Below are 24,826 nucleotides of genomic sequence, written 5' to 3'. Positions count from 1 at the left end.
ATTGACAGTAAGGGTAGTTTGACATTTTATTCTGACAGTGGGAAAATGTTGCACTGTTAAATATTGTTGGGTTATTTTCAACCCAGAGTTGAGTCAAAAAGGGACAAACCAAGCAGTTGCATTAAATTAACCCAGAAAATGCTTTGATTTGACCCAACAATAGGTTAAAACAACCCAGCATAGGTTGAATAACAACCCAACATTAAGTTTGTTTTCAGCGTTGAAAATAACCCAGCAATTTTTAGACTAAACACTGTAAAACCTAACAGTTAACTTAACTTAAACCATTTAAGTAAACCAGTTGCATTAGACCATTTAAGTTTTAAACACATACATTTAAGTACTGTGAACTTGAGTCATGTGGCGTTATACACTTATATTTAAGTAGTGCAAACTTAAATATAAGTGCATAACTGCATATGACTCAATTTGTTTAAGTTCACAGTACTCAAATGTATGTGTTTTAAAACTAATGCAACCGGTTTACTTAAATGGTTTGAGTTGAGTTAACTTTTAGGTTTTACAGTGTACAGACTAATAAAGGTAAAAAAAACTTAACCCTGGAGAACCCACGGGTCAAATTTGGCCAGTGTTAATTGATGCTATAAGGGTTCTTGGGTTCTACAGGGTTTAAGGTTCCTCAGAAAACCAATAGTGGTTCTTCTATGGCATTGTTGTGAAGAACCCTTTAAGAACCTTTATGTTTAGATAAATATTTAATAAGTTTAATGTCTTAGTCAATAAATATCTCTAAATATTTCAAATGGATGCATTTATTTATAATGTTCAACCTTTGTTTGGCATTTCTTTGATGTGTTACAATCAACAAATTTGTTTTTCCGTCATTCCAGTTCAACGTCCTGTTGGGCACGGGGAATTCAATTCAAATGCCAACTCCAGAAGTGAAAGGAAACCCATTTGTAAATTCTGAATGCCCCATTTGGTTTAGAAGAAAGACTGTTGGCAGGTAACCCGTCTTCCTTTCTTGTTTGTTTCTTTGTTCCTCCCATTTCCCTGAGCGAGTTTAAGAAATTGCATCTAATAACAATGACCTTTGCACTGCGAGCGATTTACCTTGTACTGGATGCCAACGCAGGAAAAAACCTCTTGTTCTGAACATCTTATGCAATCCCATTTATAGCTGTCAATGAGATTAGCACCATAAACAATTGTTGCACTCATAGGAAAGAATTTGATTCTTAAGGAAAGTGTGTGTGCGCTGCAAATCTCCAGCCTACTAGATGGTCATTACTTTATAATGAACAGGTTAGATGAATCATTCCTAATACAAAACTACCAGCATACAGTAGCAGAGAAAGCACTGCTTCAATTACTATATAATGACTGTTTGTTGACACTGAATATATCGACACAATCAACAGGCAATGTTCGTGCTATCTCAAAGAGCCCACTTTGAAGCGTGTATCCTCCAGAGGGAGACCTCCGCGGTCATTTCAATGGGTGGATTGAACAAAGGATAAAGAGGAGGGGAAAGGGACACAAGTGGGCATTGTGGCAAATATCAGCGAGCCAATAGAAACCCGTTTTGGATTCTCTGTAACTTTGGAGAGTCAATAAGAGCTGAAGTTTTAGCTTATTTTTTACTGGCCGGTCGACCTCTGTGGTTTATTCGCATAATTCAGAAACTCTCCTTGAACCAGACTGCACCCCTAAAATGCCGCTCATCCTCAAGTTGGAGTAAAAGAGTGCTCTGGAATTTTTTATTCAAAGAACTGTGCCAGAAAGGTAGGAGCGCTTTTTTTGTGCAATGTGTGAGTCTTGCTTGAATGCGCTAAAACGTCCAGGCTTTCAACATGTCAAGGAGCCGCTAAACCTGTAAAGTGATTCATTTCATTCTCACCTCTCTTTTTAAACCATACGGCATTTCAGCTGAATAGGATGATGTGTTCTGCTAAAGCCACCAAACTGTCAGGCGATACTTACTATTATTAAATGGCTCTCTGGAATGCTTGATTCTGATTGGTCGAAAGTGACACCTGCGCTGGTTTCATGATAGTTGTGTTGGCATATAATAAATAAATAAATATTTAAGGTCAGTTAACTTATGTATGCATGCAACTTATTTCCATGGTGTGTTTACCAAATAATATTAAGCTTACTGTGGTGTTAATAAGAAAGTCTATTAAAAGAAAAATTGATATTACTGGAAGTCATCGTAGGTAATATCCTTGGTCGTATATTAAACATTTAAAAAAACATAAGCAATGACATCCCCTCAAGATCATTGTGTCTAGGCTGGCAAAACAAATCCAAAAGCAAATTTTGAGAGGCTTTAAGGCCGATGTGGAAAAAAACTCATTGTTATAAGGCTCCTCTCACTGACATAAACCTCTGATCCTTCTGTAATATTGTAAGTCACATTTTCATTTTGGAGGGCATGTACGCTTTAAAAGCCTCCTGCTGTGGCTTTACAAATCCTTGATGCGCTCAGGTCGGCGGTGAGGTTTTAAAATGTAAAGGCACTGAGAGTCTTTATGTACCGTCTGTGTTTCCTTTGAACGCTTTTCTGCCACATATGTGCACAATGGTGTCTTAAAAGTGTCTGGTTTGATTCTATGTCTTGATGTGTGCAGCTTTGATGTTTTAGATTTTTTTTCTTATAGAAGTAGGCTGTTTGTGCCGAAAATTTTTCCTGACTATACCCATACAGAAAAAAAAATATTTTTTAATATCATTTTAAATATATTTAAAAATATACAAAAAAAATGCCAAAAAAAATCATATGGGCTGAAATATATTTACAAACATTTATTTTTCACCAATATATAATTTTCAGCCATTTCTCTATATTTGACACATTTTTAAAAAATAAATATATTTTAAAGCATTTATATTAACATTGCATTGGAAAAAAACTTTTTTAAAAAAAGGTTCAAATTTAATTCAAAGTGTTTAACTGCAAAAATATACTTATAATTTTATATTTTATACATCATTTAATACTTATATTTTAGACTTTTTTTGCTTGGGATGTAAAAAATAGAAATGTATTTGTTGCCCCTGACATGTAATGAAGGTTAAAACTAAATATATTTTCAAATTCAAAAATATATTTAATGTGCTACACTGAAAAAAAATATTCATTCAATTTACTCATTTTTTTAAGGTTAGTGGTAAGTTAAAAACGTTTGTTTAAATGTAGCTTAAATAAATTGATTGCAACCACTTACTTTAAAAAATTGAGTAAATTGAATGAATCACTTTTTCAGTGTATACTTTCGACAAAATGTATTTATCATATAATTAAAACATATTTTTGGCCAGAGAAATTTTTTGTGGGGTGTAGTTTTTGCTGTTGCTTTGCTAATGCACGACTAATAGTTGAAATACTGATTTTTTTAAATTTGAAGAGTTTCGTTGCAAAACAAGATAAATCCATTTTTGACATTTTTGTCAAAACATGTTTATTGTTATGTTATTATGTTATTATTTTGTTTTATGGTGCTACTTAGCTGTATTTTTTAAGTAATTAATGTTTAAATCAAAACAAACCAACTGCAGTTGAATTGATATTAATTGGAACGCACAACCAAAATATGAGATTTCTGAAAAATTAAAAAAAAACATAGTTATGTCGTTTTGCAACGAAACTGTTCATTTAAATAATATTTTACTGCTAATGCTGTTAAAATCTTGGATCTTACTTAATTAAAAATTCGGGAAATTTGGGAAAATCTGGAAATTTCCCTTATTTTCATATCCCAATGTTTGACAGGTATGATATGTGCAAAACTGTACTTTAATGGTCTGACCATTTTATCTCACACTTACAGTTTTTCTGTTTCTTTAGTAAGCAACTTTGTAAACACCTGGTCACCTGCACTCAGGAGTCATGGCGCCCGCTGTCGGAGGTCCCGTGGGCTACACCCCGCCAGAAGGGGGCTGGGGTTGGGCCGTGGTGATTGGTGCCTTTATTTCTATCGGATTTTCCTACGCCTTCCCGAAGTCCATCACCGTGTTCTTCAAAGAAATCGAAGTGATCTTCAATGCCTCCAGCAGTCAAGTCTCCTGGATCTCCTCCATCATGCTCGCTGTCATGTACGCAGGAGGTCAGTACTGACAAGTCACCTTTCTTTATGTGATTTTTTTTTTGCCAAAGTGGATCAACTATTTTTAAACATTCCCTGCATACGAAATTGCTTACTGTAACAGTATACTGAATTAAATGAATGACCTACATACTGATTGTTTACACATTGCATTAGCAGTGCAAAAGGTCATTGGTTTGATCCCTGGATCACTTTGGATCATACACTGAAAAAAATGATTTTCAAGAAAAAAAATTCTTAGTATTTGGTCTGGTTTTCAGTAAAAATATAAAAAAATTCTTAAATTAAGATGCTTTTTCTTGATGATCAAAAAAACGACAAAAGAAAACAAGTCTAGTTTTTAGACCAAAAGTATCAAATTTAAGTGATTTTGTGCATTAAACAAGAAATAAAATATGCCAATCGGGTAAGCAAAAAGCTTTAAAATTTTTCTTAAACAATAAATTCAAGAAAAATTTGCTTACCCCATTGGCTGTTTTTTTTTTTTATGCTTGTTTTATGCACAAAATCACTTAAATTTGATATTTATGGTCTAAAAACGAAACTTATTTTCTTGGGTCATTTTGTTCATCTTATTTTAAGATTTTTAGATATTTTTACTGATATTTTTTTGCAGTGTAGACAGTAAAAATATTAACGAAGTGTCTTAATAGACTTCAAAATGTAGAAATAAAGCCAAAATTTCCAATAAATGGCCAATGACATCTTGCTCGGATGATGTCATTTGGATCCAGAGTCTTCACAGACGCTGTATCAAGTTGTCTGACTCAATAACAGTCACACCCCTTTTTAATTTTTACTTACCTTTTACACAAGAAATAGCTAAAATATCAGAAACCATTTTAGGGGGGGGGTATTTTAAATGTAAATTGAATTTTAAGTTTTGCTTACGTCCCATTCGTTTACATGAAAGGGGCGTGGCTTGTGAGCAATACTGCAGCTAGCCACCTGATGCAATCTAAATTTTTTGGCTTCATTTTTCAGGACATGTGTGGCGTGTGTGGCTTTGGATAAAAATGTCTGCCAAACGCATAAATAATTACAAAAATAGATAGGCTAACTCACAGTTTTACATTCATTTTTTTTTTTTTTCTTCAGCTTTTTTGCCTCATGGAATAAAGAAGGCTCGATCCATACTTAAAATAAAAGATGACAATTCATGTATTTCTTGCATATTGATTTTTGCTTTATATATATATATATATATAGAGAGAGAGAGAGAGAGAGAGAGAGAGAGAGAGAGAGAGAGAGAGAGAGAGATATTGTCGCATAGATTTTGAGTTTATTCATACTGTAATCTTGTTTTTTAATTTCTATTTAAACAAGAGATTTCACTCTCCATTTAAGGCAGCGATGTGATGATGGCGCAGGTAATGACGATCCCCATGCAGTTTATCAATGGATGTTACGCAATAGTAAAATAGCCTCATTTATTTGTATGGTAGAAATAATAGGTGTGCTAGACAAGACTTAGACATCAGCCATCGTCTGCTTTGCTGAGAGATTGAGCTCTGAATGAGCAACTCTATCTCTCTGGAGTCTTTCTTCTCAGTCAGCTCTTTATTCTGCAAGTGTCAGATGTTTTCCTTGGAGAGAGATGAGGAGATGAGACGCCTAACTCGGTAGTCACAAAGACTTGACTAACGTCAATAGCGAACCTGTCTCAGGAAGTAGAGCATCGCCGGATGATGCCAGGCTGCACACGCACGCAGGCAAACTGAATTGCGTCCGCTCATGCTTACACTACTGAGCAAATCAAACATGGGTTTAGAAAAGAGAAAGCGTTAGGAATAAGGTTAGATTGTTCTTGACAGTATGGTGTCACATTTTTATTTTATTGCTAATCAAATCTATTGTTTAGATCTACTGCATGCCAATTAGCGTGTACTGTTGTCGGTGCTCTTACACATGCAACCTGTTTTGTAGGCTCTTTCAACATCCAGGTTATAAAACAACATGTTAATTGGCTGTTATAATGTACTGTAGGTCAGTGCTATTGTCAACTCAAAATGGCCCTTTTGAAATAAACACAACTCATTTCAATGGGGTAAGGTTATGGTAGATATGGTAAACTAGCATATATCTATCCACTTAAAAAGCTTAAAGAGCAAGTATTATCCGATTCACAATTTTACATTTCCTTTTGGTGTGTTAGTGTGTATAAGTACATGCAAAAGGTACAAATCCCAAAGTAAACGATGATGCGAGTTATAGTTTCCAACGTAAATCTCTTTATTTGGACTACAACAAACACACAGATTTTAGGCAACAGTTTATATCCTGTGCCGGTTGACGTGGACACAACGATCATTATCATAATTCCATACTGTAGTAAAGACGATATTAACTCCTGTCAGCATTGCATTGTGAGCTAATCTTCAAAACATGGAACGGAGCGTCACACTTCCGGTTAACGTCAGAGGTATTCAGGCCAATCACAATGTACTGGTGATCTGGTCAATCGGGGACACATCGCTTTTCAGATTGGTGAGCTTTTGTACAAAATCAGCCATTTGAAGCATTTCTATGGATGGATGGATGGATGGATGGATGGATAGATATTATAGACAGACGGACAGATGGACAGATGGATACTATAAACAGACAGAAATATAGATACTGTAAATAGAGCAATTTAAAACATCTCGATGGATGGATTGATGGATGGATGGATAGACGGATGGATAGATACTATAGACAGACAGATGGAAGGACAGACAGATGAATGGCTAAATAAATACTATAGAAAGACAGACAGATAGATACTGTAAATAGAGCAATTTGAAACATTTCAATGGATGGATAAATGGATGGATGGATGGATAGACAGATGGATATATACTATAGACAGACAGATGGAAGGACAGACAGATGAATGGCTGAATACTATAGAAAGACAGACAGATAGATACTGTAAATAGAGCGATTTGAAACATTTCAATGGATGGATAAATGGATGGATGGATAGACGGATGGATAGATACTATAGACAGACAGATGAAAGGACAGACAGATGAATGGCTGAATACTATAGGAAGACAGACAGATAGATACTGTAAATAGAGCGATTTGAAACATTTGTATGGATAGATGGATGAATGGATGGATAGACGGATAGACAGATGGATAGATACTATAGACAGACAGGAAGGACAGACAGATGAATGGCTGAATTCTATAGAAAGAAAGACAGACAGATAGATACTGTAAATAGAGCGATTTGAAACATTTGTATGGATAGATGGATGAATGGATGGATGGATAGACGGATAGACAGATGGATAGATACTATAGACAGACAGATGGAAGGACAGACAGATGAATGGCTGAATCCTATAGAAAGACAGACAGATAGATACTGTAAATAGAGCAATTTGAAACATTTCGATGGATGGATGGATAGATACTATAGACAGACAAACAGACCGACAGATGGATACTATAGAAAGATAACTATAAAGCAATTTGAACTATTTCTGTTGATGGATGGATGGATTAATAAATACTATAGACAGACAGGCAGACAGACAGATAAGATAGAGGATTTTGACATTTGGATGGATGGATTTTAATATATTGAAGGTATAGAGGGAGGGACAGATGGACAGACAGATAGAGATATACTTTATTTATCTTATCAAGCAGCCATACAATATGAAAAGACAAATGTATATAATAAATACAAATTTAAAATATATTATTTAAATTATTTAATGCAAAGCAAAATAATTAAAGGCAGGATGTGTGATCTCTGAAAGCCAATGTTGACATTTGAAATCACCTAAACAAACACGCCCCTACCCCAATAGAATCTGGACCTTCATTTCATTGACCCACCCATCACATACGCAACATAGGCAACAATGTAGTTTAGTAGACACGCCTCTTACTGCTGATTGGCTACAAGTGGTGTTTTCCTAAGTGTTTTTCAAAAATCACGCACCCTGCCTTTATATACAATCCGATTCATTCAATACCAAAATACATATATTTTATTTATAAACAATTAATAATACAATTCAATAGAATTTCAAAAAAGTGGCTACACTGTATGTATTTGCTTTACTGTATATTATGAGAAAGTCCCCTGGGATTATTCCGGAGGGGTTGAGCGTGATGTCCATGTGAGAGGCACATGACTTCACATTTGACCCCATACTCCTACATTGTCCCTTCTGGACCAACAGAATTAATTCCCTACTGTATGCAAGGGACGATACAATACACATGACCCAGATGATTACAGAAGCAACCACGCGAAGAAGATTTCAAGCATTTCGTTTCCGAGAGCGATGATGAACAGAACCACATGCCAATACTGTATATAACACCACAGCCATATACTAATATACAGGAAAAACTAAGATTTTATGTGTAGCAATATATTTCATATATATATTTAATAGTATTCATAAGTATTTTCATGCCCACTATTACAAAGGAATAGATTAGCATTGTTTCACCATGAATCCTGTTTCATGCTGTCCACACTGAGTCATATTTGACATTCAGTTTTTGTGTTATTGTTTGCTTGCATCTCAACCTTCCCAACTGTATTTTGATGCCCCTCCTGCCCGTTCATGAATACAGCCTCTTTGAATCGCCCCTAAATAAGTCTGGATGCCCTCGAAGCAAAGACTGTCAGATGGCGTTTGCTTTCTTTCCACGCTGCGTTGTTTTGGCATTCCAGTCCAATACATCTTTCCCAGAAAGACCTCTCCTGAATTTTAGCTTGTTGTTGGTGATCCAGGCAGCCCAGGGCTATTTTGCCTATAGCGGGAAAGGTCTAGTTATGAGGCTATTTACATGAATACCGTAAAATGATTTAAACTGTCAGCCCTGAGATTTGGTTAATGTCACCTATGGGCATGAATGTTTCTTTGCGATTTTAATACCATTAGCCGTAAAAGAAAGTACAGGGAATATAATAATGCTACCGGAATATAATGATGCTATAAAGTATGTCTTTTAATACAATGCAGTAGCAAAAAGGGCAATGTTATTTGCTCTTAGTTAACTATTTAAGTAAACTAGTTATGCAAAAAGTGATGTTTACTTACTCTCTCGTCAAACAGATAACCATGCAACAACTCAAACATTTGCTTGTGCCAATACTGCTTAGGGTTGCTGGCTTGGATGCAATGTTTTGATAGCACCACAAGCCAAGAGTTTACACTTGAAAGTGTAAACACATTACTTATGGTCATATAGGATAGATTAGGAGAAAGTCTTTTAACTAAATTTAAGCTTTAGCTATCATAAGTAATCATGCTTGTTTGTAAAAAGTGCTTGATCTCTCATGTATCTCATATTTATTCCTGGAGAAATGCTCAAATCTGATTGAAGTATTGGCATTTACTTTGAACCCGGGCTTCTGCGTCGAGCTAATGAATTGCATTTTTGCATCAGAAATGTGTTAATGTGTTTATTCATACGGTACATGTTTCGAGGTGGCTCGCTCCCCCCTCTCAGCGAGGTGGATTTGAAACAAGGCAGCCTATTGTACTGGAGGAATGAAGACGTGCATGAGCTCACCATCATTCCCCGGTTTTCACATGATTAAGTGATTTCCTTCCTACACCCATGATAGGATTTGTACCAAGTACATTGTAAATCAAGCACGTACCTGGAAATACCTTTGGGAGTGCTCTCTTTGCTCCTTATAGAGAGAAGCATCACGACAAATTAGCTTGGTTTGTTAGGACTTAAGTTTACCGTGATGCAAAATGGATCTAGACTGTCATTTGGGAAGGTGGTTTAAGGTTTGGTCTATCAGTATCTGCATTTTAGAGCTAATGTCTTTGAGTCACTGAGTTTATGATGGTGGGAAAGAGTAAAATCTGCAGTTTGATGATTACTGCAGTAATATGCACTGTCAAATTTTCTTGTTCTTCTTATACAGAGCTGCAATGTCCTCTAGTGGTGTGAAAATAGACTAACACCTTACATTTTTACAATATGAAATACAAATGGATAAATGTAATGAACATCATTACGGGTCTTTTGGGGTTGACATGTTTTAAAGGAAATAATTGATAGTGTTTATTAAAATAAATTGTAATAAATTGGTCTTGGCCTTTTTTGCAGACTTCACCTGTCCTCTTATTTTTCCTTAAACTCTTGCCCTCCAACCCTAACCTATGTAAAATCTACATTGTAAATTTTTTTATTAAAGTTTAAATTTTTAAGTACAATCAAATGTCAACATAATATTTTAAAGTTTTACATGTTTTTTGCATTTATTAAACTCCTCAAAATACACAATATTAATTTATTTTAAGCTCAGCAGTGCTTTTCGAGGGTCCATGATGCAAAGCTCGTCACAATATTTATTCAGCCCGTCATGTGTGTGGCTCGTCGTGTCAAAATATGGGTTCGGCGCGTCATGTGATCCATGAGCGTCATTCGTCGTGTCAAAATAAGTGCCTGCTGCACCTGCGTCTAAAGGGTTTATGATAAAAGAGACGCTGGGGTGATTCTCTCGAAATCCAGACTTAGAAGGTGTCCAGCATCAGAATTTTTAAAAAGCCCTTGAAGCCATTTTTTTTTTTTTTTTGCACATATAGGATTAAGGTCTGAACTTACTATAACCATTATTTTTAGAGGATTTAAAAATATTTCCTAAATAATTATTTACATTTTTTAGATTATCATTATCAAAAATTATCATTAGCGCAACATGATATTACATTAAATATATGCATTTACAAACTCATGTTTCGGTAATGAGAACTAAAAAGTTGTCTAGGTACTATGACAAACAAAATTTCAACTTTTATCTGGAAAGAAAAAATAAGAACTGCTTACCTGGTAGCCATCTTAAGTGTCACACTCAATTATGTTCCTTCCAACAATTTTTTTTTAAATGCTAGTTCCTTGAGGGCTTAAACAATGATTGAAAATTGTTTCAGAGGATGAGAAAAATTTTCTTGTACACATTTATATTCCTTATTATTGTCTCTACATTTACCAATAATCACCAAATACCACATGTTTCTTTAGTGTAAAATTTAAAGTATAACATGCCCTGAAGCTTTTATTTTTTTTTAGATTTTTTTATATAAATATTTCTATGTCAAATAACCCAAATCCAGTCATGGACACGTTGCGGTAATGAAAATTTCCCCTTATATGCAGAAAAAAAATGGGTTTGTATGATGTCATTTGAAATCATGTGCAAAATAATACATGAAGAGATGTTTGTAACTGTATGCTACTTATTCTGATACTCTTACTTTTCATTTACTTTTTAATAAAAATATTTCATGACACCTCATAAGTCTAATTTCGCGAGAATCACCCGCTCACATTTACCAAATACTCGCTTAATCTCATGTGTAATTAGAGTTTAGTCTCAAGTTTGTGTCTTGCAAGTATTTTGCGTCTCTTTTATCATAAACCCTTTCAAACTGTGGCAGTAGCCTTTCAAAAAGTACACCTGGAGAGTTCATATTTCTACCTCAGAAGTCCATATTGGTACAAAATCTATACCCAAATGGTACATATTAGGATCTTTTGAAAGGATACCATCCCGGTGACAGCCAGAGACCATTTTTCTGACAGTTTATATCTCACTTGACACAATTCAATTTAATATCTTATAAAATTAACCATGGTTTTACTACATTTAAACAAAGACGGTAATCCAATGGTAATCAATACACCAAAAAGCATGGTTGCCACAAAAAACATTAATTTTCATAAGGGGTTGCAAAGAATGTTTGGAAATCAATTTGGATATTTCTTACTGACGCTTTTTTCTATCCACAGGTCCTGTTAGCAGCATTCTGGTCAATAAATATGGAAGTCGTCCCATTATGATTTTGGGAGGTTTACTCGCAGGAACAGGACTCATTGCTGCCTCATTCTGCAACACCGTCGAGGGCTTGTATTTCTGCGTTGGTGTTGTGGGAGGTATAATTAAAATCAATTACTTTTTTGCTTTTATCCCAAGCAATTTACAATAACAGCACTCCTGGGGATATTTCACTCTAGTGTCACATTTTAATGCCACTTAGAAGAAAGTAATTTTCTTTTGAACTGTTGTATTACAGGTCTGGGATTGGCATTCAATCTCAACCCAGCTCTCACTATGATTGGCAAATATTTCTACAAGAGACGGCCGATAGCTAATGGTATTGCTATGGCTGGCAGTCCGGTCTTTTTATCGACTCTCGCTCCTTTAAACACATGGTTCTACGATCAGTTTGGCTGGAGGGGAAGCTTCTTGATCCTGGGTGGACTTCTGCTCAACTGCTGTGTAGCCGGATCGCTGATGAGACCCATCGGTCCAAAGCCTAAACCGGCTGTTAAAGGGGTCACCGTAAACGGCCAAGCCCCCGAACGAAAGACCGCGATTGAGAAGATCAACAGTTTTATCGATCTCACGCTCTTTAAGCATCGTGGTTTCTTGCTGTATCTTCTGGGTAATGCTATCCTGTTCTTCGGCCTCTTCACTCCCCTTGTGTTCCTCAGCAATTTCGCCAAGAGCAGAGAAATCCCCAAGGAGAAGGCAGCTTTCCTGCTCTCCGTCCTGGCTTTTGTAGATATGGTGGCACGGCCTTCTATGGGAATAGTGGCCAGCACAAAATGGGTGAGACCGAGGGTGCAATACTTCTTTGCTGGCTCTGTCCTTATGAATGGTGTGTGTCACCTGTTCGCCACTCTATCGACGGACTACTTAGGATTTGTGATTTACTCCATCTTCTTTGGGTTTGCCTATGGGTGGCTGAGCTCCGTGCTGTTTGAGACCCTTATGGATCTGGTGGGAGCTCAGCGTTTCTCCAGTGCTGTCGGGCTGGTGACGATTGTGGAATGTGGGCCGGTGTTGCTGAGTCCTCCTTTACTAGGTGAGTTTTAGAGTGTGTTAAACCCAATCATGGACAGCATATTAAATTACACAACATAAATGATTTAAAATGAGTGAATAAAAAGCATTTAGCTAATTCTGTTTTATAATTGCATTGCATGTAATTCATTGAGGCACTGCATAAAATTTTTAAAGCTTTTCATATTAAATTGTAACACCGCCCAATTATGAAAAACTCTATACTCTTAAAAATAAAAGTATAAAGGTGCTGAAAAGAAACACAAAACTATGTCCCTATTTATTTCAAGCATGCCCTTGTAGTGCCCAATATCTTTGTAGTGCCAAAAATATATTTCCAACTAATGCATACCATTTATATGATGCATCCCTTTTTATGTGATACTTCTGTCTGCACTTACAGGTAAATTCAATGACATTTACCACGACTACAAGTACACATATATTGCCTGTGGAATTTTCCTTCTGGTTGGCGGTTTGTTTCTTTTCGTCGGGATGGGCATCAACTACAGACTACTGGATAAGGAGGCGAAAGAAGATTCAAAGAGAGCCAAGCTGCAGGGAAGGGAGGACAGTGTGAACAGAGAGCCTGGCAAAGACGTTGCAGAGGCTTTGAAAGTAGCCGAAGAAAATACAGCGGAGCATTCTGTGTGATATTTATTCGTTTATTCATTCTGTTAATCACTAGTGTGGATTCTGTTCATACTTAAAAGAGTAGTTCACCCAAAAATAGTCCCCCAGTTTTGGACCCCAGTTTTGGGGTGGACTACTCCTTTAATGTCTTAATGAGTGTTTTTTTTTTTTATTAATTAAGATTTTGCAAAACTTTAAACTTTATTGTAGGATGAGAGTTTTGTCTCTTTATTATTGGGAAATGCAGTGCATGTGCCGGCAAAAGGAAGTTACCTTGCATAAAGGACACATGAGTGAATGATAAGAGAGAGTAGCGAATAAAACACAATGTTTCAATATATGCATGCTTTTTAATTGTCATAAACAGCTGTGAATTATTTCAGCAGTATCATTTGCCAATGTCTGTTTTCTATTTTTGCATGTGTTTAGTTTATGTATGTATAGCCTAGTGATATAGGCTAGTGATCAAATAGGGATGCTGTTTGTGTATTCAGTGAATTTTTTTTTTTTTTTTTTGAAGGATTTATATAATTAAATTATGGGTACTGGTTCCATATGATTGAAATAAGTTCTCTTAAAATAAACTTAACATGTTACTTCTGCAGATACATGTTAATATTATTTTAAGATAACTTATTTCAACCATGTGGAACCGGTGTCCATAATTGAATTACATAAATCCAACAAATATTTTTTTCAGTGTTGTCTAAGTGTTGTGTCTTGCCAAACCTGTTTAAATATATATTTAGTTTGTTGCAAAACAATTAAAATTCTTATCATTTTAATATGAATTTTATTGACTCCTCTCCTTTACTAGAGTTTAGTTCTTTTCCCTCATGTTCTGTTGAGATTTAATAACTGTTTATATGCTTGGGGTCCCAGAGACTAAACCTTTTTATTGGATCACAAATTATTCACGCATGCACTTTTCAGAAACATAACTGTTATTGTTTCTCCACTGGATGCCAGCAAAACGCATTATAGACAAATATAATAACTGAAATCAAATTAAAAAACGTAATTAAATTTCTGTAGGCTAGCATGTAGAGATCTCGGGGTTTAAAAAAATATTGCATGCATTTACGTTTTATAGTGTAGTTCAAAAATAATGTAACATTTTTACAATGCTGAAATTTTATTTACAATAATTTTGTTTTGCAAGCTAAACTTTCCTTTTTGGTTAAATTGTAACTTCCTCTGAAGATTTCTTAAAATATTGTTAACTTGCCACATATCAACATTTTGTATCACTTTAAGTATTAGACAACAGGGTTATTTCTGACCAGTCGCGTCATCGCTGTGCTCGAGTTCATGCGGCGCCGCAAGAACTGACCCTTAAATGACGTCAAAGTACCGCGAGAGAACGAAATTAGACTTTCTCGATTCGCTCTCGCGGTACTTTGACGTCATCCGTCTGTCAGCTTCTGCGGCGGTACTTGAAGCTGAACAAGCCTACAGAGAACCGCGCAATTCATTTTAAATTCGCGTCTCGCGAGATGTCAGTTGGAAACCGTTGGGGAGCTCCGTTAAATTTCTGGTACCCTACAGTAGTCGAGATATTCTCCGCTTATTTGCTTAAAGGTAAAACATTAACAAATAAAAACACATATAATCAAGAAAAATAAAGTTTCTTTGTGTAAACTCAATGCCTAGCAGATGAACAATAACGGAAAACAGAACTATTTACCTCAGTTTACATTGCTTAACTAGCATTAATGAGTGCCTCAGCTATTCCGAAAGATATATTGCGAAAAGGCATTAAAGCTCAAGTAAAATCTTATCAGTTGTCTGGAAAAAACATTTACCGTCCATTTGTAAGGATTTCTATCGTATATCTCGTTATTCCACAGCATGCAAAAGGCATTCAACTTCAAACTGTTGGTGCCCCCACGAGCTCAGGTGTCTGCATTGAAGCATAAGGAAATAACGCTAGGCTTGAATGAGGAAAAGTCTGTTTTTTCCCCGCCAGTTCAGGTTGGCAAACTGTGAATCTTTTACAAAAATGCTTTATTAGCAATATAATGTGCATAATTACCTGATAATCTTTTTAGGGTTACAACAAGTGTTCAGATATGGAGACAAGCCTTCCATTTCCATCCAAAATGGTGCTTCCTACAAGGACACCAAGAGCTGGTAATATTAAAAAAAAGTTAAAGGTGTACCATGTAAATATAATTAAAAACCTTGAAGGCAATTGTCTAACAAGCTTAACTCTTCCTATAGATGTTACTAAGAAGGTTGCAGTGATACCAATGGAAAAAGAAGAAGTGAGCTGATTCTATATTTAAATTGATATTTGTAATTTATATATTGTGATGTTAAGTGTAATATTAGTGAATGGTGGTTAATTATAATGTATTTTGGTGGTTTTGTACATAATAGACATCATTAAGATCCAGCCAGCTGTTCTCCGGATTGCTCGATGTAGGTGAGAAAATCAAAATGTGGCAGTCCAGAGTCGATTCTGAGATTTCACAAAAAGACAGAAGGCTTCAGGAGAACAGGAAAACTATTGAGACACAGCGGAAAGCTATTCAAGAGCTTCAGGTAAATCTCATTAGCTTGGCATTACATTTACTTTAGTGTTTTGTAATTTATTTACTGTACTTACCTCCCATCCACCCCATTCAACTCATTTCTGTTTAGAAGTCCTACATTTTTTATTATATCTATTATGTTTCAGTTTGCTAATGAAAGTCTAAGCATGAAACTAGAGGATCAGCTTAATGAGAATGAAGACCTTCAGAATAAGTATGTACAACATGGGTAATATTTCTCACCACCATGTGACATAATGCGAGTAATTTTGTGTTTATCGCTTGCAGAAGTAATGCAACAAGAAATTTGTGTAACATACTGAAGGACACATTTGAGAGATCTGTTGACAAAATGAGTGTGTGTAAGTGTGATTACATATTTTTGATATTGCTTAAAATAAACACAAATATCAACTGTTATGTGTAATTCCTATTAATATATTGCTGATTATAAGAAAACAATGATATATTTCGCATTGTGTCCAAACAGTTGAGGCTGAACGGGAAGAAACACATGATCTATTTATACAAAACAGTGAGAATATTCAGGTAACTTTATATATATATATATATATATATATTTTTTTTTTTTTGCAAGGTCCAACCCTAGATTTGGACAACACTTGATGGCTGTTATTTGTGTATTTGCAGAGGATGGGGGAAGCTTTTGAAAGTCTTAGGAAACAAGCAGAGGCCGATCAGCAGGATATGTTGAAAAGTGACGATCTTTTATTCATTTTGTCTAATTATTTTTGATAGTCAAAGAAAAATAAGCATGAACTGTATTTGACACTTTAATTCATTGTATTCTGCGATGTTGAATTCATTTTAAAATCCATATGCTCTACAGTGAGAGAATGCCTCACACAGTTGGAGGATCTTAAAATGAAGTTTGAGAGTGATTGTCTTGTAAAAGAAAAGGAGGTTGGTGCCATTGCTCATAAATTTAAAATAACCCCTCTCTGCCTGGAGAGGGCAGCATTTGCTTGAATAATCTTTGATTGAATAGTTTTTGCTTTCATATTTCTAACCTCTTGTCTTCTTTGAATATGTTTTTTTTAGGTTGCCATGCTTCAAGAAGAAATGCGCGAAAATAAAAGAAGTCTTAAAGACGTTTCTCTTAAACTCCAAGAGACACAGCAGAACTGTGATGAACTTAAGGGGTCTGCAAGTACGAATGCAAAAAACATTTGCATAAGTATGGCCTTGATTTGTGCAAAGGCCCATTTGTGTATTAAGTCTTACTTATGTTTCAGGACAACATCAGGAATTACTTCAAAATTTAACACAGGAGCGAGAGATGCTTGAGGAAAAACTTAAAGCGACCGAGCAGCTCAAATCGGATATTGAGGTTTGTGTTTGTTTTAGTACACACTTTCTTAGACAATAGAATGAGTTTACACGAGATATAAAGATGAAAAGTTTCTTTTATGCATTGTATCACTTTTCAAAGGAAAATCTAAGCGCCTTAACTAACGAAGTGGAACAAAGTAAGGAAAACCATGCAAAAGTCCTTCAAAAGAAAAATACTCAATTAGTGGAGCTAAACAACATCAAAGAGCAACAGTCAAACCAGCTTGAAGAAATGCATCTGACAGTGAATTCTTTGCAATCCTCACTAACAACTGAAACACAGAGGTACGTTGAGATAAATATATCAATAAGAACAAGAACATAATGCTTTGTAATTACTGTACAGCCAGCTCAAACTTGTTGCACAGGTGGGTAAAGTACAGAATGTTAATAACTTACTTCAGCTTTAATTTGTACATTGAATGATTCCTTTGTTTTCACAGGGCCCAAAACCTTGAGACAAAGCTAAGCTTAGTATTGAATGAACTCAGTGACAAGACGTCAGAGTTAGGTTTGTTATAATTGTGTACATCGATGAGTGAATAATGATGTAGGGGCATTTCTTGTAATATACTAAGATCATTGGTTATGATGTCTTGCAGAAGAAACCAAAGTGCAGAAAGACAACTATGGCAAACAACTACAGATACTTAAAGATGATCTGGTATGTACTCCTTTTCTGTTTAGCCACTGTCATTCTCTGTGACTGATAAATTTAAACCAAGCTCACTGTCTCACAGGATGAGAAGTCATCCCTACTCAAGTCAGTAAAGGAGAAATTACAGAAAAGTGAGTGTCAAATTCTCCAGCTTATTGCAGCACTTGAAGAGAAACAAAATGAAGCATGCCAGTTGAAGGTCAGAAATATAAAAATAGATAGTTAAATGTAAGCTTTATAATTTCAGTGCTTTGGGTTCTAATGTCAAATTCACCCCCTCAGGAAGCAATGGAGAAAAATGGAAACATGAAGGAGGCTTTAATCAATGCTAAACAGGAGTTGCAAAAAGAAGTTGATTTGAAAGAGGTCAGATCTGTGTTTTTGCATTAGTGACAGCTTTGTACTGACATATCTTAACATGTATCAGTGCTATTGTTTTGTCTCAAGATGCACACCAGTATTGTTTTTTGTAAGATTTGTTTGTAAAAACAATGTCCTAATAACTAAGGCCTAGTACTGGATTAATTTAAACCTTGTCAGGGAAACCGTACCATTATGTACATTTTTCAATCTTTCACTAAATTATTTAGAAAAAAACACATTTTAAATTGAGTGGGGCAAAATATGAAGAAGTACCTTGATAATCAGACTAAATCTAAATATTTTTCATTTAGACTAAGTTAAAAGAGATAGAGGAACATTTGTCAGGAGCTTTGGAGAGTGGTCGTAAATCATCAGAGGAAGTTGAAAGATTGGAGAGGGACATAAAGCAGCAAAAGTAAGAGCAATTACAGTTGGCCTGGTTTTGCACCATTTATCTTTGACTTCGAGTGACTGAACCTCTTTGTTCACAAACAATGCAACTATATTTTCTCCTATATTTTACATGATCAAAGTCTATATTTAATGCAGTTATCGAAACTTGTGCAAGGAAGTTTATCTTTCTTTGAATTCTTTGAACAAAGACATGGTTTGCAATTGTATATGTATAGTAGATAATTTATTAGAAAATGATTAACTTGATGATGTGATGTTTCTTTCCATTACATTTTAATAGAATTAATCATTTATGCCTTTCTGCTATTATACTATGAAATTCAGTTTATAATTACACAAACCAACATTGTTTTATCGGTAGGAAGAAATATGAGGAACTGATGTCGAAGTTTAATGACCTGCAGATGCAAAAGGACACCATGCAACAAGAAATTGATCGTGGTGCTGTGGAGAACAAAGTCCTTAATTCTCAGCTCATGGTTTGTACTGTAAATGCCATCAAGCCTCTAAATCAGGGGATGGGATTCCTGGTCCTGGGGGGCACTGACTGTCCTGCAAAGTTTAGCTCCAACCCGAATCAAACACATTTGAAAAAAATGTAATCAAAAACTGCAGTAATACTTGAAATGACCTTTAGGTGTGTTTGATTAGGGTTGGAACTTTCCAGGGCAGTGGCCCTCCAGGACCAGGAATCCCCACCCACACACTAAATGCTATATTTGTGCAAAAATATGACAACATGACTTTGTTTTTTGATGAAACATGTTATGGTTTCTCTTTATAGGAGAGCAAAGCAAATGAAGAGAGGGGGATGATGGAAATTGAGAGACTTGAGAGGGAAAAACAACAGCTTCAGTAATACTAAAAGAAAACCTTCATCTTACCTTTGGTGTTGCATATGGTTTTGATGTTGTTATTAGACATATAATATTTCATATCCTAGTGTGCAGGTGGATATTTTATCTACAAAAATTGCTGGACAGGATGAAGAGGGCAAGAGTGCAAAGGAGCAGTTGAAAGAGAATGTGTGTTTACATTAAGACACTTAAATTATTTAAGTTTGCTGTATGTTATAGCAGCTCATACAACTAACAAAAGTTTATTTCACTATAACTTATTATTTACAGAGCAAACACTCAAAGAAAGAGCTTCAGATGAAAGCTAAACAAATCAAAACTCTGGAGTCAAAGGTTAGAAAACATATTAGGCTGTATATGTCATGATCCTAACTAAAACACATGTTTATTTAGATTTACATTTTTATTTCTCTCTTTCTTTCATTAGCTAACAAACCTAAAAACCAAACTAGAGACCAAAACAAAAGATCATGAGGAATGCATTAAAGAGGTAGAAGTGACATCGGATTGGTGTTTATGTGATTTTTTTTATTTAAACCATATACTGTTCTCATATTTTAGTATGAAATAAACATGCTTGTTAAATTTACCTGCATTTCTCATAGATAACTGCATTGAGGGATGAATCAGATGGTGCAAAGAAACTTTACAAGGAGGAGCTTCAGAAAATATGCTCTGACCTTAAAGAGAAATCAACATCTGAGGCACAACTTAACTTGGAGGAAAGTTCCTTTGTTTAATACAATAGCTGCAATAATAATTAAAACTCACAGCATTCATGATTTGGTTTGGTATTTGCAGGTGAAAGAACTGAAACAAGCAGCTATGGAGGCAGTGAAGAGTAAAGAAGACACAGAAACCAAATGTCAGCAGAAGATATCAGACATGGTTGCTCTGATGGAGAGACACAAGGTGTTAATCATTGTGTATATTGTGAACTTTGGATTTTTTGCAGTACTTAGTACTTAATATTTTATTTCACTTGACAGCACGAGTATGACAAAATGGTGGAAGAAAAAGATGCAGAGCTGAGTGATAAACGGATGAGAGAAGCTGAAATCAACGCAAGTAAAGCACTACTGGTAATTATTTGACTTTTTCTGGCTTAGTGTGACTCCATAAATTTGTTGCAATCTGTCAAATGCATTTTTCAAAGACTCCATGCTTTGTTGGCCTCACAATTTGGAATGATAATTTAATTGAAGTGTTGCTTTCACCTGTGAATAAAATGTCTTGAGACATTTACTGTAACCCCCTGGTTGTTCCATTGGGCTATGCCTTTGGTAGGTGTACTCATATTACTCAGATAGAAAATGTCTGCTAAATAACTTAATAACCAATACACTGCAGGAGCTTGAGCTGTCCCATCTGCAAGTGGAAAATGATGAACTGAAAGAACAACTTGAGAAAGTCACAAAAGAAAAGGAGACCTTGAAGGTGCCGTTTGAAAAAGGCACACCTCAACAGGTATGGTGACTATTGTGTCATTTAAGATACAGGAAGTACACATGCCAGTCTAAAAGTAAATTATTTAATTATGAAAATTGTGTTTTAGATCTCTGACACCAAATTAAAGAAAAGCAGAAACAGGATCTCTAAAACTCCAAAAGTTTCTGCTTCTACAAAAGCAGTTTATGCCCTTTTAAATGAAGAAAATGATTCTCCACTAAAAAATACACCACTCAGTCCTGTTGTAGGTTTTTTCACATTTGACATTCCATATTTTTTACATGAATGTTCACATCTAGCAAGTAACAGTTATTTTGTTTTTCAATAAAAGAGAGCAGTGAAACAAACCCCCAAAAGTCCTCTTCAGAGCCTGAGGACAAAATATGAAGCAACACCGCAAATAAAGGTATGAGGGTCAGCCTGAACTGTAATGGTTTATTATATTGCGTGTTTATATGAACCCATTTATTTTCCAATTCTTCAGTCCTTCAGAATCCGCACACCACAAAGACCAGACATAACAGGGTCTTGGAAAACCAACTTCTTGAAACTGGATCCCAAGTCGGACAGCTCAGACAGCAATGATATACTGGTAACATCGCATCTATTCTTACTCTATTCAGTTTTTCATGACACTGCATGCAGACCTCATTGCCCTACATTTTAGTTGATTCGATTTATTAATTGTTTTTTGACCCTCTCTTTATCTGGTGTGCAGAGTTTCTCTCCAAGACCGGTTAAATCAAAGAAACCTATGCAGCCAAAAGACGTAGAAGCAGAAAGTTTGGACTTGTTCAAAAAAGTAAAAAATAATTTTTGACAGAATTTATCTAAATATATAAATATATCTCAGCTGTTATCATGTACTGAAGGTTTGCTGTCATCTACAGATACAAGGTTCTGCTGTGTGCAAGGCTCCAGGAACAGCTCTGAAACTGGCAGCGATCAAGAGAATGCGAGATGCAGGTTGGACCAGCATTAGCAGTGCAACTCAGAAAAAAAGAAAAGTTACAGAGAAAATATTTGCTTGAAATGTTTGGTATCAAAAAATTATCGTTTATTTCATTTAAATGATTGTCATATACTCAATACACTATTTAACATTATAGTATGTTCTGTTAAAATAGATAATTTACAATGTTCATCAAAAACGTTGCGTTCCTGATAGTTGTTGTTTGCAGTTGAATTATTAGTAATTTATTTGCATCTTAAGCGTATACTGATTTGAGCAATTTCATTAACTCGTTTCATTAATATTTACTTATCTAAAACTTCATAAAAAAGAACTTAATTTAATAACCTGAAAACTTTGTTTTACATTGGAAAGCTTCATGTAAAAGTAAGCATTTCTTCTGAAAAACTTAAAAAAATAAATGAGGCTGGTTTCTGTATTGACATCTAAGGCTCTTGATCAATTGCGTGGAATGAGTGAAAGGTGGCATTGTCATGGTCCGGTACTCGTCGCTGATCCTCGTTTAAAAACTCCAGGCGGAACTGACTGGGTCTGTAGGCGAATCCAGATGTATCCGTCTGATAGTCTTCTTCACTTTGCACTGTCATGGTGGGGTTGTAAATCTGAGGGCCATCATAAAGTCCTCCTGAAATGACCAGCGTGTCATCTGGAGCCATAAACTGCTCACCTGTAAAAAATATTTACAGTATCAGTAATATTATTCATAATACTATTATTAAAATTTGCTTGTCGTCGTGCACATTTGCTTTCTATATGTTGAATCTTTCGAACCTATTTCCTGAATGGTTGCAATCTTGCTGGTCTAAATCAAAGAGCCCAAATTTATTTTATTTGATGTTTTGGACGTAATGTATACATTATGACTGACTTTTTTATTTGTTTTATCAATGGCCATGCAAAAAATGCTAAGAAGTCTTCTTATGCACCAATTGTTCTTAGCAAGCAGTATTATTCATAGCTTAAAACAAAACAGTCATTTGATTTTATAGACTACCCCCCACACACATCTGTAGTTGTTGATCGTAACTATAGATAGTGAAAGTATAAGGTTTTCCCGACCTGTATCCTCATTCTGGAGACGCCGATGAGTATATTGGACCCTCGTCTGTTTGCGTCGTCTGAACTTGTGTGCAAAGTACACCAGAATCATCAGAATTATCATACCAAGCACAACGCTAAATAAAATAGTCAGGGATGTCTCTGAACCACTCAGGCTGGCACCTGCGTAGTAGAAATAGAGAAGAATTAGATAAATTTAATTTCGTGAATTTATCGTATTAATGATTAAGGACAACCCCTAACCTACCTGATAAAGTGGTTGAGTTGTCTTGAGTAACGGTGGTAGAAGTTTTCTCAGTTGGTTTGGTTGTCGGTGAAGTCTTTGACGTGGTAACAGTTGTACCTGTAGTAGTGCTGTAAGTGGTGCTTTTTCGAGTCGTGACGGCTGTTGAACTGATATTTGCTTTTGTTATAGGTGCTGAGGTTCTTGTTTGTTTTGTTTGTGCTGTTGTTACGTTTGGCCGTGTGGTTGATCCAGAGACTGTTGCATTGCTTTGTTCAGGGGCTACAGTTATGTTCTTGGTTCCGATAGGGGTCATCGTCGTGGTTGAGGTGGTCACGTTTGTATTACTAGAATTGAACGTTGAATTGTTTGGCAAGGTTGAGGCATTGTTTTCCGTATAGTTTCCTGTTGTATTCAGCGATACAGGCGTTACATAAGGCTGAGACGTGTTAGTCTTGTTTAATGGTGATTCAGTGACCTGATGGGTTGCGTTTTCCAAGGCCAACGAAAACAATATTAGTTGGCCACACACCAAAAGCTGAAGGATCAACACACCCATATCCGTTGCACGGGCTTTTGTCTGCTAAAAAAAATTATATATATATATATATATATATATATATATATATATATATATATATATATATATATATATATATATATATATTATATTATATTAACAGAACATTAGACACGCTAGATGCAGAGGAAAGGCAACAGATTGTGCACTTTGATATGGAGCATGACCTAATTTAGTGTGTTAACATGCATGTGGTATTGACATGTGGTTTCCTGCTAGGTTAGTCAGAAGTTTCCATCTGCTTTATTTATTCATTATTTATTTAAAACTTATTGATTTAAACAAAAATGAGAGGCTTGATCCAGTTCAACATCAATGATGTATTTCAAATTGCTGATCTATAGAAATAATAGAATAATAGTAATAGGATACAAAGCAGGTTTAGATGTTACTAATCCTGTCTCAAATGTCATACACTTGATGATTATCTAAAATGGCGCTGTCACAAAACTGAAGACAAAAAGACTCACATGGTTTTGCATAGTCTAAACAAACAAGCATTTCATAAGCAAAGTCTTTGTTTCCTACTGCCGTAAATCACTCTCGCTTTTCCTTTCTTCTTCTATTTTATTATTTTGATGTAGTTCATAAGAAAAAGCTATAGTAAGGTATGAAAATAAGAGCAGGGTTTGACTTACCTGTGAGCTGAAATAAACGGTGGCAGATAAAACCAGGAAGTATCTCACAGCAGTTATTACACCTCCCACCTGCTCTAGACTTTTTCCACTCCCCGAAGAAAACTGAGCTCGACTATCGGCTTTACGTCAAACAGACAGGTAGTGGGCCGGCTTTCAAATGACTCGCTTCCTTTACCAGTAGGGTGTTGAGGA

General features: G+C 35.5%; 2 protein-coding genes across 3 annotated transcripts; one reads left to right on the top strand and one right to left on the bottom strand.

Annotated features, from left to right (window-relative positions):
• Positions 1–1,498: 1,498 nt before the first annotated feature.
• Positions 1,499–22,556, top strand: sycp1 (synaptonemal complex protein 1). Its single transcript, XM_073815305.1, has 36 exons — positions 1,499–1,746; positions 3,812–4,070; positions 11,841–11,984; positions 12,125–12,919; positions 13,301–13,547; positions 15,381–15,504; positions 15,582–15,663; positions 15,754–15,797; positions 15,913–16,077; positions 16,214–16,281; positions 16,356–16,429; positions 16,558–16,616; positions 16,719–16,785; positions 16,918–16,991; positions 17,130–17,238; positions 17,324–17,418; positions 17,521–17,705; positions 17,864–17,931; positions 18,023–18,084; positions 18,161–18,277; positions 18,361–18,444; positions 18,753–18,856; positions 19,217–19,334; positions 19,640–19,710; positions 19,799–19,880; positions 19,983–20,045; positions 20,140–20,202; positions 20,318–20,435; positions 20,515–20,624; positions 20,702–20,794; positions 21,063–21,179; positions 21,268–21,409; positions 21,497–21,567; positions 21,646–21,753; positions 21,880–21,963; positions 22,052–22,556. Exons 2-36 carry the CDS (start codon positions 3,854–3,856, stop codon positions 22,190–22,192), a joined length of 4,365 nt encoding a protein of 1,454 aa, XP_073671406.1. The 5' UTR covers positions 1,499–1,746; positions 3,812–3,853; the 3' UTR covers positions 22,193–22,556.
• Positions 22,557–22,559: 3 nt separating this feature from the next.
• Positions 22,560–24,773, bottom strand: LOC135770049 (uncharacterized). Of its 2 annotated transcripts, none has more exons than XM_065279677.2 (4): positions 24,635–24,773; positions 23,441–23,996; positions 23,194–23,355; positions 22,560–22,801 (listed from the first exon to the last, which is right to left on the bottom strand). In XM_065279677.2, exons 2-4 carry the CDS (start codon positions 23,973–23,975, stop codon positions 22,560–22,562), a joined length of 939 nt encoding a protein of 312 aa, XP_065135749.2. In that variant the 5' UTR covers positions 23,976–23,996; positions 24,635–24,773. The 2 variants fall into 2 exon arrangements, with proteins under 2 accessions (XP_065135749.2, XP_065135748.2); XM_065279676.2 differs by having other exon boundaries at positions 23,441–23,999; positions 24,635–24,760.
• Positions 24,774–24,826: the final 53 nt, after the last annotated feature.

This window comes from Paramisgurnus dabryanus, chromosome 7 (assembly GCF_030506205.2).
Source record: "Paramisgurnus dabryanus chromosome 7, PD_genome_1.1, whole genome shotgun sequence".
In the NCBI taxonomy this organism is placed as follows: Eukaryota; Metazoa; Chordata; class Actinopteri; order Cypriniformes; family Cobitidae; genus Paramisgurnus; species Paramisgurnus dabryanus.
The sequence above is the reverse complement of the archived record's forward strand: the minus strand, read 5'-3'. Positions and strand labels throughout refer to the sequence as shown.